Source organism: Poromitra crassiceps (assembly GCF_964638095.1).
Source record: "Poromitra crassiceps genome assembly, chromosome: 4".
NCBI lineage: Eukaryota > Metazoa > Chordata > Actinopteri > Beryciformes > Melamphaidae > Poromitra > Poromitra crassiceps.
The window spans coordinates 24,521,485-24,539,313 of record NC_139626.1 but is presented as its reverse complement, the minus strand read 5'-3'; the positions used below and the strand labels follow the sequence as shown (position 1 = coordinate 24,539,313).

General features: G+C 42.4%; 1 protein-coding gene across 1 annotated transcript in view; it reads left to right on the top strand.

The window, feature by feature from the left end:
• The first annotated feature begins 7,160 nt into the window (after positions 1 to 7,160).
• LOC310776003 (integrin alpha-M-like) overlaps positions 7,161 to 17,829 on the top strand; it is a 74,936-nt gene continuing 64,267 nt past the window's right edge. Inside the window, exons 1-2 of the mRNA XM_083636141.1 lie at positions 7,161 to 7,236; positions 14,918 to 15,020. Of these exons, the coding sequence (XP_083492267.1) occupies positions 7,200 to 7,236; positions 14,918 to 15,020 (140 nt within the window). The 5' untranslated portion in view covers positions 7,161 to 7,199. The remainder of the gene's footprint in view (positions 7,237 to 14,917; positions 15,021 to 17,829) is intronic.

Genomic DNA, 17,829 nt, shown 5'->3' with positions numbered 1-17,829 from the left:
CAATACTTATATAAGAGACGTAAAAGGGTTAGATCAACGTCCCACCGTCAAAAAAAAAAAATCGATTCTGAAAACGTGTTTACACGTTGTTGGCAGTCAACAGCTGGATTCTGAAAACGTGTTTACACGTTGTTGGCAGTGAATGTGTTAACAGCTGCTTTCTTTCTAAAGATTACAATATGTATTTGATGCAACTTATAAATTGTTTTGGAATAAATTCTATAAAATCCATTGCAAGCCAATGTTTTTATGGGTTGAAGCCTTATTTTTTTTGTTCTCACGGTTATTTCTTCGTTCTTGTTTTTCTCTGCTAAAAGTGTTTGTGCAGCAAGACCAAAACGCACCAAAAATGGCAGGTGGGATGCAAATTCCACCCACTACACAAGCACATAAAATGACAATCATTGACCTCAAGGTGGCACAAAAAATAACAAGCGGAATAAAATGGATTTTCGACGCCCCCCCCATCTTTATTTTTGTTTTTGCTCCAAGTGCAATGTTTTATGATCACTCACGAGTAAGTAGGTCACGGGCTGGCTTGGTTCCAGCCTTAAAACTCGTTATATAAGGATTTCTAAAGTGAATGCATTAAGCTCCAGTATTTTATTATCATCTTAGAAACTCAAATGTTGATTATCCACAGTCACTTGTGTTTCTGTTATATGAGCTACACCAGTTTTTTAAGCTGCAGTGGAAAGGATGCCAAAAAGTAAAAAGGAAACGCGATATATAGTTATCTTACCTGACAAGAACAGTGCAGCAGTAATTATCCAGTGCATTGTGTTACTCCCATGAAAATACTAAAGGTGTAATGTGAAGTCTGAATCTGATCTAGAATAAAACATGAGCAAACTAAATGGCCTAAATGGTAAATGGCCTGCATTTATATAGCGCTTTTATCCAAAGCGCTTTACAATCAGTAGGTAGTCTACATTCACCCATTCATACACCGATGGCGGCAGGCTGCCACGCAGGGTGCCTACACACCATCGGGAGCAAGGAGGGTTAAGTGTCTTGCCCAAGGACACAACGACAGCAGCTGGGAGGGAGCGGGGATTGAGCCGCCAACCCTTGCGTCATTGGCCGACCCGCTCTACCTCCTGAGCTAAAGCCGCCCCCTAAACTACTGCAAAGGAAGAACAAATAATGTCTTAGACTGTTTTCAATAATGAAGACTACTTCACTAGTCAATGATTGTTTATCCATCCCATTCACTAATCCATGGCTCCTTTCCATTCATCTCTCTCTCCCCTGCAGCAACGCCCTCAGGTTACATCAGCCATTCATAAATATGCACGCCCTCTTTATCCCTGTCCAATCAATGTCTCCCACGCTTTCCCTCTCTTCGGCCGTTGGCCAATCACCTAAATGAAGTTCTATTTAAGACTCTTGCAAGTCGTAACTCACCCTGTTTGTTCACCCATATAGCTGCTGTTCCTGCGTAGCTGCTGCTTCGCCCCTCCTCCTCCCCTGAACACCACCAACGTCATGACTCCAGTAGAACTCCCTATGGGGTTCTCTATCCTATAAATCACTGACGTCCTCCTCTCGGCTCAGAGGAGCGTCATCATACCATGGAGTCATTCTCCAAATCTAAGTGTTGTTTGTTTATCATTAAAGTTTATCGTACTTTCCTTCTAGTCTCTCATTATTGAAACTTGTGTTTATTGAATGCCAATATAAAGGTGTTTGCTTTTCTTGGTATAACATTTGGGTGGTTCCCTTAAAAAAAGCTCAGCTAGATGTCTCCTCTCGCCAAAATAAATGAATAAATTAAATTAAATGTAAAAAATCCTTGAGTGCTCATTAGCAACTTACAGTTAAATTCATATCACTATCAGTGATCACAGTTGATTTGATCATCAGTTCCAACTTCACCACAGACATATATGGAGCGGCTGTGGCTCTGGCTCAGGAGGTAGAGCAGGTCGTCCGTCCACTAATCAGAAGGTTGGTGGTTCGATCCCCGGCTCCTCCAGTTCGCATGTCAAAGTGTCCTTGGGCAAGAGACTGAACCCCAAATTGCTCCCGATGGCTGTACCAGCGACATGCGTGGCAGCTTGCTGCCTTCGGTGTGTGAATGGGTGAATGTAGGCACATTGTAAAGCGCTTTGGATAAAAGCGCTATATAAATGCAGTCCATTTACCATTTACCATATCAACATCCACCAAAGAACATCTTAAAAATGTCTCTTCACATTTTTTTTAATGAAATACAAAATAATATATAGAGGCCCATTTCTCCTTTTTGCTTCACTTCCTCTACTCTATCTGATCTGCATGTATTCTTATTTTATATAGATGCATGTGCGGGAACATATTTTCAGCAGGCTGCCCTCACTGCCCTACGCGACAGCTTAAATGCGCCTATTATTGTTTAGAATAAACAACTGACTTATAACTGATTTATATGTAGTACATTTTCTATAGTGTTTTTTCAACCATATTCATCTGTTTTAACACGTTCACTGCCATTGACGAGATATCTCGGCTTACAAAATCCAACGGTTGACTGCCAATGACGAGATATCTCGGCTTAAAAAAAAATATATATATTTTTGACGGTGGGACGTGGATCCAACCCTTTTACGTCTCCTATACAAATATTGGAGGTATTGAATGTGTATAATGTATTTTACCGACCCACTGAGTGGCGACATGTCTCTCCAGAGTAGGAAGAGGCGAGCCAAAACTGCAGGGAAAAGCGCGAGGAAGCCGTTCTCATACTGTAAAATGGATGGCGAAAACGCTTTCGCTTTCGCACTGACGCACAGCGGTGGCAACGGTGGGGGGTTCCAAGAATAGACTGGGTGCACACTTTGAAACACGCAGCATAAATAAGCGCAGAATCGCAAGAGCTTCATCAGAGCTCTCAACCGAAACGCCAAGAAACGAGCGAGCCCCATCCAGCGAGCCCCATCCAGACTGCCAGGCAGCAGCCAGGCAGCAGCAACTCGTTTGTGACAGACCCGCTGCAGAGCCAAGGAGGGCGGAGGAGAATGCCCACGGAGGGAGGAGTTTGAAGCAGAGGGGGGTTTCCTGCTGTTATGGAGGAAATTACTGTTCAAAACTATTGTTTAGATGTCTGACGTCTTACTGATGCCAAAAATGAATGGTTAAAGTGACTGTTCTATCGAATTTCACAAAAAGCCGTTTATCTCAGAATAAATTTTCAGACGCTGAAACCATGCTGTATTCAACTGCTAATGCTTACATAACTACTAACTCTACAAACTAACTCTTTTAGACAGAGAAAGCACACATTCTATTAGTTCTTTTGAGATATTGTGTGTTCACAAAATCCTAACAGAAACGAATCCTCGGCTCTTGAAAGATGAGCCAGAATCCTCAAAAAAAAACCTTGGCAGAAGCTAACTACAGTATTGAAAAACGGCTGGCAGTGAATGTGTTAAACACATAATTCTAAAATTCTTTTTTTATTTATTTTTATTTTTTAAGTTACAGAATGAAAGATGCAGGGGCTCCAGGCCTGCAACCACCAAAGGGTGGTGACATTTTTGTGGACCAACGGACCGACCAAAGTTTTCTCACACACAGATCAGATAAGGTAGAAAGAAGGAAGTGAAGCAAAAGGGAGACATGAACCTCTTTTTCATAACTTTTTTAAGCTGTTCTTTGGTGGTTATGTGTCTGTGGTGAAGTTAGAACTGATGAGATCACAGATATGAATTTTAAGTTCCTCTCTTAAAAGGGAACCACCTAAACATTATACCAAGAAAAGCAAACACCTTTATTGGCATTTCCCTATATTGGCCACAAATGAACATCCAATAAGATTACTTGCTGCTGTAGTTATCTGAGGGCTATGAACCAAGATCAGTGTCTAACCACCACTAGCGTAAAAAAAGACTGTGGGTGTGCATCAGAAAAACTGTGAGCCACATCTAATTTTCTCTACAACAGAGCTAGACTCATGTGCACCTCCACAAAAAATACAACCATCCATCTCTCTCCAGTCTTGTCTGGCTATAACAAAGACATAACACAATATAAAGGTTTTTTTTGCATTTTTTTTTTGCGGCGGGTTTCCTATCTGGAGGAAACCCCAGGGGAGCACAGGGAGAATATGCAAACTCCACACAGAAAGGCCCTTTTTGATGACCCCACCTGGCCGTAGGCACAGAGGACATGGGAATGCGCCCACAGCGTCCCAGGTGGGAATTAAACCCAGGACCTTCTTGCTGTGAGGCGACAGCGCTACCACTGCGCCACCATGGCCACAAATCATACAATAAATATATATATATATATATATATATATATATATATATATATATATATATAATTTATTTCTTCTTCATTTGAACGGTCTTCAACATATCAAGGGCAAACAACACCGTGGGAGTTCGAGTTGTCACCTTTAGAATGAGTCAAAACTGTTCTAATTTCACCGGTGAGATGAGATACATTTTCAATAGATTACCGGTTGCATCGTTTTAACACGTGTGCACTGTGTGACATGAAACTCACACCTCTGCCTGTGCAGCGGAAGACATAAATACTCAGTATAAAACGTCCAACGTCGACCGCACAACAATGATCCATATGCATCACATTCACAGCTACAACACCAGATCAATCGAACAATGCCAATAATGCATCTCCTGTAGAAAGCACCAGTGCATGTCAGTCAACCCAGTGATAACAAATATCCAATATCACTGCCCAAAAATATGACAGTAGAAACAACTGAAGGAATAATATTACCTTTTTGACAATGTTTCTTCTGTATGAATAAGGAAGGAGGCAATGGGCGCTACTACAAAAATCCAAGGCACTCAGGCCATGTTCACATTACAGGCAAATCCGATTTGCTGCTAAAATCATTAATCATCAATCTTGATTGGTTTCCCAAATCTGATTTGGGAGTGTGTCCGCACTGCCACAAATCTGATTTGGGCAAGTGTTCGACTGCCTTCATCAGGGGTAACAAACAGGAGTACACAGGTGCCCATTATAAATAATCAAGGGCTGTGGCCTAAGCCAATCAGCAGACAACAATCAGCAGATGCACAATGCCATAGGTGCAATACAAAACAATACAATACAACATTATACTCAATACATCATCATATCATTTATAATCAATCCATACAACCCACAATGACAAATACAATAGAAAAATCACACCCAGGTGCTGAAGTAAGCGGTGCAAACAGACAGCACCTAACCAATTTTAACTAAGAGAAGAAGAAAATTGCTCAAGTGACATCACTGATGATATCACAACTGCCTGATGACATCACAGTCGAGCAATTGCGTAACATCATTTCCAGTTGAGTGACATCACACCACACACACACCCTCTTCCTTGTTGCCTCGATCCAGACCCAAAGCTTGGGTGACATCACAGTTGACCAATTGCTAATGCATTCAACACACACACACACACACACACACCACACACACAACTGCCCGACTGTCGACTGACATCACTTCCGTCACAAATTGTGATTAAGATAAGATCATAGTTGCTCGAGTGACATCACTGATGATAAGATCACAGTTGCGCGAGTGACATCACTGATGACATCACAACTGCCTGATGACATCACAGTCGAGCACGAGATGGATTCACCCAGGTGACTGTTCAGGTGACTACATCTCATGCTCACTTTTCAGGTGACTACACAGTCACTTATAGAAGCGGTTGCACCGCTTAAAAAGAGAACAATGGCCATGGTCCTAAGTCATTGGACAAAAAAAAAAATCGGGATTTCTGATGATGTGAGCATAACCTACAAAATGTTTATGCCGTGTGTCTATAAAGAGTGTGTCAATAGACGGTTTTCACCAGCTGCAACCCCACAGCACTTCCTTTTTCTCAGATTCTTCTTCTGTGTTTTATGGCGGTTGGCATCCACTATTTACAGTGTCCACTTTCTCAGCTGTTCAGGGGAACCACTAGTCGGGTTTCCATCCACCTGTTTTTATGCAAAATTTCAATTTGCGCATAAAAAACTGAGTGGAAACGCTGCAAAATTTGCACAAAAAAAAATCATGCTTGAGGGAGGTGGAAAAGTCGGGTGTATCGATAAAAGGAAAATGCGATACATGCAGTGGAAACAGATTAAACGATATTCCGTTGTCTTTCCATTCAAAAACCACGCAGTATGCCTTGATCACTGCAAAACATGACATGCCGTGTAGCCTACACAATAGGGCTACACACAGTAAATAATGATAAATACGCAGCAATACGCAGAGCTTTTATGAGCCTCTCAGGCTAGCACCGGACGACAGCGCTTCCTATTGTACTACCCAGCGTGTGCACGTCTTTCCGACAGGGGTGGTTGTTATGGCAACTATCAACAAGTACTAACTACTACAAGACATAAAGACCGAAATAGGCTACGTTGTTACTGTGTCTGTCAGAGCCACGGCCTAACGTTAACATTTAATATGAGCCGAATATCAGCCTGCACTCAGCTATGTATACAGGAAGTAAACCGGATATTCAGGTGGGTTGTGACCATGGATGTATTAAAAGAACTGGATAGGGGACGAGCCACACCCACCCATGCATTCGGACGGAGGCTGCTCACTGGCGCATGAAGCCATCATGGGGGGTTTTTCTTCCTGGTTTTACTTCCTGACCATGCGGCCCAAGGCGAAGTGCGCATGTGTGCCATGATGTATTCCATGACGTCTCCCACCCCTCCCACCCATAGATCTATTAAAAGAAGGAAATACACCTGTATATGGCTCTTAGTGGCTTCTGAAGAAAAAATGACCCCATCAAAAATTATTTGATAATTAAAAGAGTCGTTTTATACTTTGAGTGACAGCCGGAAAAAATTCCCCTGGGTTTAACAGCTGCCGGGGTCCCCATGCAAGTGGATGGGAATTTTCCTTTCTGGGCTGCATGGCGTCACGTGACTTGCAATACAGAGCTTCGCCACCATGTTCAAATGGCTTCACAGCCCAGCGCTATTCCTGGGGGCTTGGTTATGACCATTTGTAATTGCTGTCAAGTTAAAACCCTCTATACAAAGACCCCTCCTACACACAAGTTTGTTCCTCCTCTTATGCCTGGCTTGACTCTGAACAGCCAACTTATTATTTCTTCATTTTGCTTTCAGCATTTCCTTCTGACAGTCTCCTCCTGTTTAATTCTAAATCAGATCTAACAGTTCAGACTTCACATTACACCTTTGTGTCTTCCATGGGAGTACACAATGGACTGGATAATTACTGCTGCACTGTTCTTGTCAGGTAAGTCAAAGTTAGACCTCCTGTTTCATTTTTATTTATTTTATTTTGGAATTAAAACAGACAAAGTGTAGCAGATATTACTTGCTTTTTTATGCAGACATAATTGTATTAGTGTGAATATAAAATGTTGATGGTTGACACTTCCACTGAATGTGAAAGTTGGCCTAGTGGCTTTTCCAGCCGGCTGCTTGTATTTATGGTACATTTGATATGACATGAATGTGGCATTATAGTAACCCAGGAGGGGGTAGAAAGCTCAACACTCAGATGTTCACACCTACTGGCAGCTTTTGTTTCTCACCTACCCGACTGCTCTGACACCCTGAAACAGACTTTCAACCATATTTCACCAATGACCAGTTCTAGGACTGGGACAATGCTGATCTCCCGATACTTGGGTGCCGATTTGATGTGTATTGCGATTCTTAAATATTGCAATTCTACAAGTACAGTATTGTAATTCGATATTACAATCATTGCAATTTCCGTTTGCTTTTTTAACACTAGACGTGAGAAAAGGTGGACTCATACAGTACATTTCTAGAGACTGTATGAGAGTCATATTTCCAAAACCAATGCACATCACATGTCTGTTAGTCTTTCTGAGATTAATTTCAGCAGTATCATTGATATACTGCATATAAAAGTGGTACATAAAATGTACAATGTACACAGATGTGTGACTTGACCTGGATATGAAGCGTCCGTAGCGCAAAACAATATAACATACTCAGTGGTTAGCAAGAAGGTTGCAGTGGGTTCAAACCCTGGTCTGTCCCAGGTCATTTGTGTGTGGAGTTTGCTTTGTTCTCCCCGTGTTCGTGTGGGTTTCTTCTGGGTGCTCAGGTATCCTCCAACCATTAAAGATGTGTATGCTAATGGCTGGATATTGTTTAAAAAATTATGATACCAGTCCAGTATGCATACCAGTACCTTTAAAGTGATATCGATAGATCGGCCTGCCACGATTATCGATTCTCAAGATTATCGGTTATACAAAAAGTCACGCCTACCGCAGGGTCAAGCTGATTATCGCATCATCAGTTTTTTCTTTTTCTTTGGCTTGTAAAAGTTGTGATCTGAAATAAATGCAATATTAGTTTTTAAATAATCATTATAATTGTCATGTGATGAAAATTTCCACTCACCAATTGGCAGTTTTCGGAGAAAGCGCTTTGATGTTTGATTCGCCAGTGGCCGTACTGAAACATGGCTCTTGTGGCGAAACCCAACGTTACTTCAACCGTTTAGGAGCATTTCGGCTTTCTGCCCGATGAAGATGGAAAGCCAAAGAATTTCGATGAGTCTGTGTGTTGCGTTTGTGGCAAGTAAATCAAATCAATTCCATCCGAGGAAACACGACAAATCTCACATCGCATCTGAGGACCACTCATCCCACGGTGCTATAGGTACCGGCTAGGGACTGTGCCAAATAGGAGGAGTATCTGAGGCCTTTGCCAGAGTGAAGAAATACAGCCAAGACAGCAACAAGTGGCGACGAGCAGCACTAACAAGTGTAACCAAGTATGTTCAGTAATCCTATTTGTTTTTCAATAATAGATGCGTGTCGAATGCGTGCGCTGGAATGGCGACCAAAGCTATGTTGCACAGGAGTACTCTTATTATTATTATTGGAATAAGGATAGACTACGGACTATATAAAGAATATACTAGATTAATAAATGCATCCAAAACCTTTATTTAAGGACAATTACCGTACTTAATAACCTTTTTTTTCTTTCTTTTGACGGTTTGATTGGCTCCACTAATTTGTGCGGTATGGAAAGTCAATATCGGGTCAATATCAATATAAAGTTTCAACACTACTTGGTCCTGGGTTATTTTGCCAGCCCTATGTATGTTAGGGTTAATACTCCTGTCAGCGCCCTTGACCAAGGCACTGGCAATCAAACTGGAGTTGGTCCCTGGGTGGCTGCCCAGTGGCTGCTAGTTCTAGGAAGGTTCCTAGAGCAGGGGTCTTCAACCTTTTACAAGACAAGGACTCCTTGGTTGATAGAGAAACAGATCAGGGACTCAACATTATTAATTTTTGTTTAAAATACATTTTAAAAATTTCCACAAACTACTTTGACAAAAAAAACAAGGCTAGGTCGAAACCTAGCATATGGCTGGCGTGGGAAAGCGTTGATGAAATGCCAAAATGGATGAAATGCCAAAATGATGATGATGAAATGACAAAATGAAAACCAAAGGAAAGTAGCTGTTACAATCTGCATATACTTAGGTTGTTACAGGAAATACTTACATGTATACGTACACCAAAATATGCATTACTCGAACATGAATCTGCAAATAAAACATCAATGTATAAATAATTAAATAAACAAGGCATCATGCCATCAGCTGAGCATATTCTCCAGCACATAGAAATTATATAATCCCTCTCCCCAACAAAGCCAACCACCCAGCAAACAGCAGACACTGCACTGCACACATTCACACTCACAGTCAATGCAACACAGCCCAAACAATTGGCGTGTCCTAGGCTGACCTGAGCTCGGCGTCATTTGCTTAACTCAGGGTTGCAGGGTAACTTGTAGCAATGGCCCGGATCCATAAAGACTTTTGTTTCTGTAAATAAGACCATTGTAATAACTTTTAAATACTTATTGGTCTTATTTAAGGGTAAATGTTAAGTTCTCGCCACACTTGCCAGACTATCTCTGTTTCACGCTCAGGAGAGTATAGATCATGTTACTCTCACTCTGGTCTATCAGGGGGGGGGGGGGGAAGGCTCTGTTATCTTTACAAACATCCACCGAAAGTACCAAGCAGGCCCGCTTTATTGCACAATCCAAATCTTCGACAAAACTTGCCATTTTTAGCGTGTAGCAACGAGCTAGCGTTGTTGTTTCACAGCAGCAGAGGCATTTGAGAGCGACAGGGGTGTAAAGGAAATCCATAAATGGTCGGAGCCGGTCGGTCAGAGTGAGTCAGAGCCAATGGCAGAAATGGTCCGAGGGCTTAGTCCCGCGTTACGGGACTACGCAGCAGTCAAGTGCCGGGATTGGCCTGGAGCGAGCAACTCAAGTCACATTTTTGACAGCTCAGGCTTCACACTAACCTCGCGTCACCACAGACTCTCTCTCAAAGGAGAAGGCTCACACATAGCGCAAATCTCCCACACACTCTCTAGTCCATGGTCCAGTCCAGATTCCGGTACCACTCAAGGTGGCAAAACTTGCTTATAATTTTTTATAAGACACATGTCTGTAGATGATATTTTGGTATGATAGCCATTCCTTAGTGGTAGCTGTGACACAGTTACCAGCTTGTGAAGTGAACCACCCCTAAAGTAAATTGCATTTTAGACGCTGGTGCATATCCTGGGTTAGGCACATGGTCAGGGCATTTTTCAATCTTTTGTCAATCTTTTTCAATCTATTTTAAAGGGGACCTTCTTAGCTTTCATTTAAGGCAACTTCTTTTTTGTTTGAGTCTTGCAATCAAGTCAGATTTTCTGAAGAGAATATATATTTTAGACCATATTAGCCTATTCACAGTATTCCATTTCAGACATCTGCATCGGAAAACTTGAGGAGATAATGCCTGCTATTCAGAACTATAACGTGAAATGGAGAAAGGGAAAAATACATGGCCAGAACGCAGGACAGTAACTTCAATATAATGTTAAAACCTGAATAACGCTGGTTACCTCTTCCCATTTGTCTCACGGGGCTTGAGTCTTGCACTCAAGTCGAATTGTCTGAGGATAAACAAATCGTCAGAAATCCGATTGTTGGGTACAAGGTGGGATGCATAATTACTCAAATAAATAAAAGACTAATATTGGTTACATGTTTGAGCGATATTGATCCAATGAAGCCACATTAGCGTTCATAATTTATCCATAATTTTTGCATAATTTATTTAAATGTCCTCTATCAAGAGTAATTCAGTTGGGCACAGTGTGTGTGGGAGATTTGAGCCATCAAAAGGGAACAAAAGGCTCGCTCCAGGCCAATCCCGGCGCTTGACTGATGCATACCGGTAGGCGGGCGCAGGGTGTGTTCTGCCCTCTCCAGTGGGTTCTATAACAACACCGTGCCGCAGCCTGCTTCCAGACAGTCAGACTAGACAGACAGAGAAGCCGCGATCTCTCCATATAGAGAGACATGCACCAAGTATTGCTGCTGCATCTTATTGGTTCATTTTTGGTGGTTTGTAAGTAAAAAATGATTACTGTAGTTTTAAACCGTTTTTCCATTATTCGCAGTGGAAATTCTAGAGTCTGTTGGGGCCGTAGGCAAAAATCTCCTGGGGGGCCCTCCAACCGGCATTCATCACCATTATTTTATAAATAACCTGACACCAAAGAAAAATACATTACATATAATTAGAATTCCTCAAGTTCCTAGGACATATTTCATTAGCCTGTTGATGGCTTTCATAGGCTACATGGTGCAAAATTAACTTTTTTTGTCCACCGGCCAAATGGCTAGTGAATGTTCCAAATTTGTTACCAGCCACTCCATAGATTACCATTGTTTGTTTGTTTTTGGCTGGTGGTGAGTGAAGCACATCTACCAGCCACTTGCATTTATATTTTACCAGCATTTGACTGGTGACTGGTGCTAATTGTGTACCCTGCTTTCATAACATTCATAGCTTAACTGATAGCTTAGCTAGCCAGGTTTAAAAATAAGTTACGCCATTGCTAGCTGTTAGTCCACATCCTCTTTTTTACCATGTGCGAAGTCATAGAACGGAAAGGACGCTTTCCACTTTCGGGGACGCTGGATGACTTTCACTCTCATTTCCCAAAGGGGTGGTCTGTTTCCATACGCCTGACCCCGCCCGTTTGGGATGCTGCCTTCATTTCAACTCACACACTGACTCACACACACACCGTTGTGGGAGGAGACGTATGGGGGGACAGCATTGCAGACAGGGCCCAGGACTCACCGCTCTCCAGTTTTGTGTCTAGCGTCCAGCCCGCCGCCGTGCGCTACAGTATCAGCACCGCCGACCAACAGCCATTGCTTACCCCGGGAGTCGGACGGTGCCATAAGCACCCCGGGGGGAGGGGGGTCGGGGAAGGGGGGTCTCGCCAGCTGGGCGAGTTTAGTTTTAACCCTCATTTCATTCATGTTAAAAGTTGCGTACATCATTCCCTCCCTGCCCCTGTATGTCGTGCGTAAAAGGAGAGCAAGAAAAGTCAGAGGGTTTTACTGTGGGCGGCCAACTTACCTGTGGGTACTGTTAGTAGAAGTCATCTCTCTGTCCCAGTTTAATGTGTGTAACCTGGGCGTTTTGGGGTAGCCCTTCTTAGTAGCCTATTTAGGGACCCATTTCCACCGCTGGTATCAACGCGGCCCCGCCCAGCTCGTCTCGCTTTTTTGTCTCATTCCACCGATCAAAAATGTGGACAGTCGGGGTTGAGTCGTGCTAGTTTTGGTCCCTGCTTTGTTGAGGTTCCAGCGCTGTGGACCCGGTACCATACCGTGACGTGAAAACACTGTAGACGACTGATTGGTCAGGCAGAATTGTGTTTACTGTATCTACTGACTGTCAATGCTGCATAGTTTAGTGGGGCTTACCTTCTCTTCTGTTAATGTTATTTCCATCAGTCTTTTGTGTTGCTGCCTTCGGCTCTGGTGAAATAAAATCGATCTCCTTACTCAGCTTTAACATGACAGTGGTTTTCAATTGTTTTGAGAGAGAAAAAAGTCCGCTCCTCAGGAAGCCCTTGTAGTTGTGTGCAGCGTCGGCTCCGCTCGGCCGCAGGCGGGGCTTTAATGAAGCCGCGGTCTTGCCTGGTGAGAGGCCGCCGGGGTAGAGGCTTCACTTCTCCCTGTAGCGCAACCCCCGTCCCTCGCGCAGCGCATGCATGTGAGTTTGACTAACAACAAAGTGATATCCATTCTCCTGGCCGATTGTCACATTTGCCCATGTACACTGTAGGTCATTTAGAGGCACCAGTATTTCATAAACAGTTTAAAAGTTCTGTGTATGGATTTAATTTTAACGTTATATGTTATAGCCTACTTCGGTTATGGGCGGAGGGCAGATATGCGGTCGCTATGACGACCAGGTGTGGGCAGGGAAGATCGAGCAGCGGTGGAAGCAAAACATCCATCGGGTCGAAACGAGTAGAGCCGAGTGGTGACGAGCTGTGCAGGGCTGTAAAATGTGGTGGAAATGAGCTGTGAGTTAGTTGCTGTGGACTGTATTATTGCCTGCTTTGATTGCTGCCATTTTTACAAAAACAATAATAGCTGCCCCCTCTATTTATCTTTCATTCATGCTATAAAGCCCTAAAAATAATAATAACGGTATTGGTGATCAGAAATGCATGCAACATATTGGGTACCTGTGATCATCATTGGAGGTGAAGACTCTCTCACTCTCTCACACACTCACTCACACACACACACACACACACACACACACACACACACACACACACACACACACACACTATTAGAGGCTACTTGAATATTGGCGGCATGTATCCTTTATCTCACCCTGTTGTATCTTTGCTTTTGTCATGACACTATACAAGAAGTAACACAAATTACATGGAAATTGCCAAATTATTCAAATAATAACAATTTCCACAATTTCACATCACTCCATCCATGGCTGTACCCCATCTAGCCACAACCCAGGGATGCCTGCGCCCGCGGTTGCCACACGTGGTCTGGGGCAGAATTAGCTCTTGTTCTCTTTTGTTTTCACTTCCAGATACACTTAACTTCTTCATTTCCTTCATCCAAAATACGTGAATCATGCAAGTTTGACAGGAATGATTCTCATACATTCTCTTGAGTTTAAAGTGAAAGTGAATGACCGTGAATCATTCCAGACACACTTGCATGATCCACATACATGTCTCTTGAATGATTCACTTTCAATTCAAGAGACATGTGAATCATGTACATTTGATGGGAATGACATGGGGCCCCTTTAGAGAGGTTTCCTATGTCATTCCAAATTGGCCCTCGGGGGCCCTAACGGCCTGGGGCCCCGAGCAGTTGCCTGCCTTGCCTGCAGTTCACATGCCTCTGATTGTTCTCATGTATGAGGGGGGAAAAGATCACTGTAAGCAGACTCCTGATTACTATAAGCGACTTATTCAAACAGCATCTGTATAGGAATGATTCTATACCAAGCTTGATCCATAAGCGGTTGATCACTATAACTGTGATCACTATAAGCGGATTGAGTTTATTTTTAGTTTAGTTTATTTTTGTTCATTAAAAAAAACTCAAAAGTATAATTCCCATGCCGTTTGCGTGTGTGTGTGTGTGTGTATGTGTGTGTGTCAGCTTATCACCACATTTGTCATCTTTCTTGAATGAATCAATGCTGAAAAAAGGAACAAAAACTGCATTAAATAATGCTTTCAGTTACTCTTACTTGTGCAACATTTATCCAGAGTTGGTTTTTATCCCTATAGGGATAAATAAAGTATCTATCAATTCATCTGGATACAAATGGATCCTTGTCAATAAAACAAGTGTTATGTCAGAAGTTGGACAAATCGACCGATCATTAAGTTTTAAATTAGATATTACTAAGAATTTGCATTAACAGATAGATAGAGAGAGAGAGAGATCGATAGAGAGAGATAGAGCGATAACCCTAATAAGTTTAAAAAGTGTAAATAATTGTTCAAATCAGATAAACAATCTAATCTTCCTTCTTCATTCCTCAGTGTTCCAAGCTGCAGTTGGTTTTAACATTGATCCTGTGGCCTGGAAGTCCCTGAGTGAAGATGCTGCAGGTTTTGGATACCAGGTGGTGCAAAGAGGACCGGGGTGAGTACAGAGAAAGCACGGATCAGTGTGGGTGAACACGGCTTTACCACAGCCACTGTAGACTACCATCTTTAAAGGAGGACTTACCCCCCCCAGATATGTGACAAAACAGCATGCTGCTTGATATAAAAAAAAAAAAGAAGACAAAAAAAGAAGCAGAAGCAGAAGAGCGTCTCCTCTTGTCTCACTACACTCTTTGGCTGTGTTCAGAACATTCAGATCGGAAAAATAAACCGGAAACGGTGCCATGACACTTTTCCCCGGATAGAGGAAAAAACGTTATATCAGAGTGTATCAGAGATAGAGTATGTTATAAATATAGCCATGTTATGAACAACTACCCAATGCTGGTGGTCCATATAGAAACAGTCTTACTTATCAATTTGGTCATTCAGTGGCGTTTTACTGCCATGTAACCTAACTAACTAGCGGCTAACATTAGCCACAGTAGCCGATTACCCATGATGCCTTGCGCTGTTAAAGGGCTTGCGCTAAAAACGGGTCCATTGGAGTGAATGGAGATGTTGCAACTCTCCTATTATGGCTCTAGCGTGAACTAGCCTGTGTAAACCCAGCCTCCACGTGACCTCTACGTGCTATCAGTCACGAAGAAGAAGAAGAAACAGGCATAGCCTGTGACGTCACGTTGAAGGCTGGGTTTACCCAGGCTAGGCGTGAACTACAGTAATGATCACATGAAAAAAACATGTTTCACATGAGTGGGAAAGGCGGGAGTTGGCAGTGACCTACAGTAACATACAACCACATTATTTTGGAGGGCAAAAAAATGCAGGTTTGAACCCATAGAGGGCACTTTGCTGCCTGAAAATGATACAGTTTGTACATTATTATAGTTTGGTCTAGGGCTGCACGATATATCGTTTACACATCGTCATCGCAATGTGCGCATGCGCGATAGTCACATCGCAGGACGTGCGATGTCAAAAGCAAATTAACTCGTCATGTTGCTTGATAAACTCTCACTTTAGGGGTAGCCTACTGAGTGAAATGAGGTTCTCTCAAAGGAGAGAGACGCCCCGCTACTGTACTCACTCATTTAGTGCTTAGCTTCAACACAACAAACATGCACAGAGACCTAAATTGAATTATTTTTGCTTATGTTGCTTATGTTGCGTTGCTGACAGTAGCCCGTCTGTAAACGATGTGATTGCGGAGGCGGACTTGTCCACAGTTTGCAGCGCACTCGCATACAGCAGGCTGGCTGCTGTAACTCAACATGTCCGTGGAGTGGAGATAGGCTATTTACTCTTGAAACACCAAAAAGCAAGACCGCAACTTACAGTATAATGACACGAAGGCTAAAGTGATTACTGAGAAGTTGTCCGTGTATCACTGCGGCTGTCTCTCCCCTTCAGTCTCTGATATTGCATCACATGATAGCAGTAACGTTACGGTAGAGTTAATCATAGACATAGCGACTTATTTACACAAAACATGTCAGTGAAAATAAAAAGAGAAGAGACATATCTGGGCAATTAAATGTATATTTATTACTTTTCACGAATGAATTGTTTGTCACCGGTCGGCTGCATGTGAATCCTCGTCTCTCTGTACTGCCAGCCTTGCGCTCAAAACCGGAACTCCGCAGATGCGGAGTGTACCACTTGGTCGTTTCTGGAGGGGGTTTCCGGGGGGTCAGACCAAGTGTGTAAAGTGGCAGGGGTGTTTCATTGTTGATTTATTGAAACGTTAGAAGAACGAAAGAAGTTGAAAGCAGTGATTATAATCAATGAAATCTAATGTTTTTCTGCAAATAGCATCATTGGGAGGTAGATTCTAGGGGTGGGGGAAAAAATCGATTCACCTAAGTATCGCGATTTTTAATGTCACGATTTTTTGGATCGATCTTTTATTCCAGAATCGATAATCGCAAATTAAAAAAAAAAAAAAAAAAAAAAAAAATTTGGGTGCTTGCAGTCAGGCCACTCACTGAACAGCAGGCTAGGCGCCGCCTACTGGTTTACTAGTGGTTTTATTACTTTATTAGTTAGTCTGAAGTAATAATTACACTTCAGGGTTAAAGTGGGTGCATCTCATTGTATAATTGGACTTCAAACGGCCCAAATCTGGCTTCAAACGGCCCAAATTTCACGCGCGTTGGCCCATATCGGCCTGGCCTGCTTGGTATCTAATGCCCGGCCTGAATTATGATCCCAGTCCGCCCCTGTTTTTAACTATATCGCCCAGCCCTACTCATGATATATAATATACAGTCTCTAGTGTATGATTCAACTTTTCCCATGTTCTAATCTAGTGTAAAAAAGCAAACAAACTGAAAAAAGAAAAGAAAAAAAGAAACAAAAATCGCAATAAATCGTAATATCGAATCGCAATAATCGTAGAATCGCAATACTTAAGAATCGCAATATAAATCGAATCGGCACCCAAGAATCGTGATAGTATCGAATCGGGAGATAAGTGAATCGCCACAGCCCTAGTAGATTCTGGCACTCAATATTAGGGGTGGGCAATATATCAATTGTATATCAATATTGTGATATGAGACTATATGGTCTTAGATGTTGGATATGGTAATATGGTGATACAGCATATTGTCTTTCCCTGGTTTTAAAGGCTGCATTACACTAAGTGAAGTGTAGGCTAGTGAAATTTTAAAGTAGAATGTCATAACTCACTCACTTTTTCATGTATGTAGCCTAAGTCATGGAAATCCATTGGTCAAAATGTGTATGCACCCTGATAGATGACGCTCTGAGGCCTACAGTAGGCGACAGCCCAGTGGTTGAGAAACATTAAAATACCTAATTTCCCCTCCAAAATCAGATGG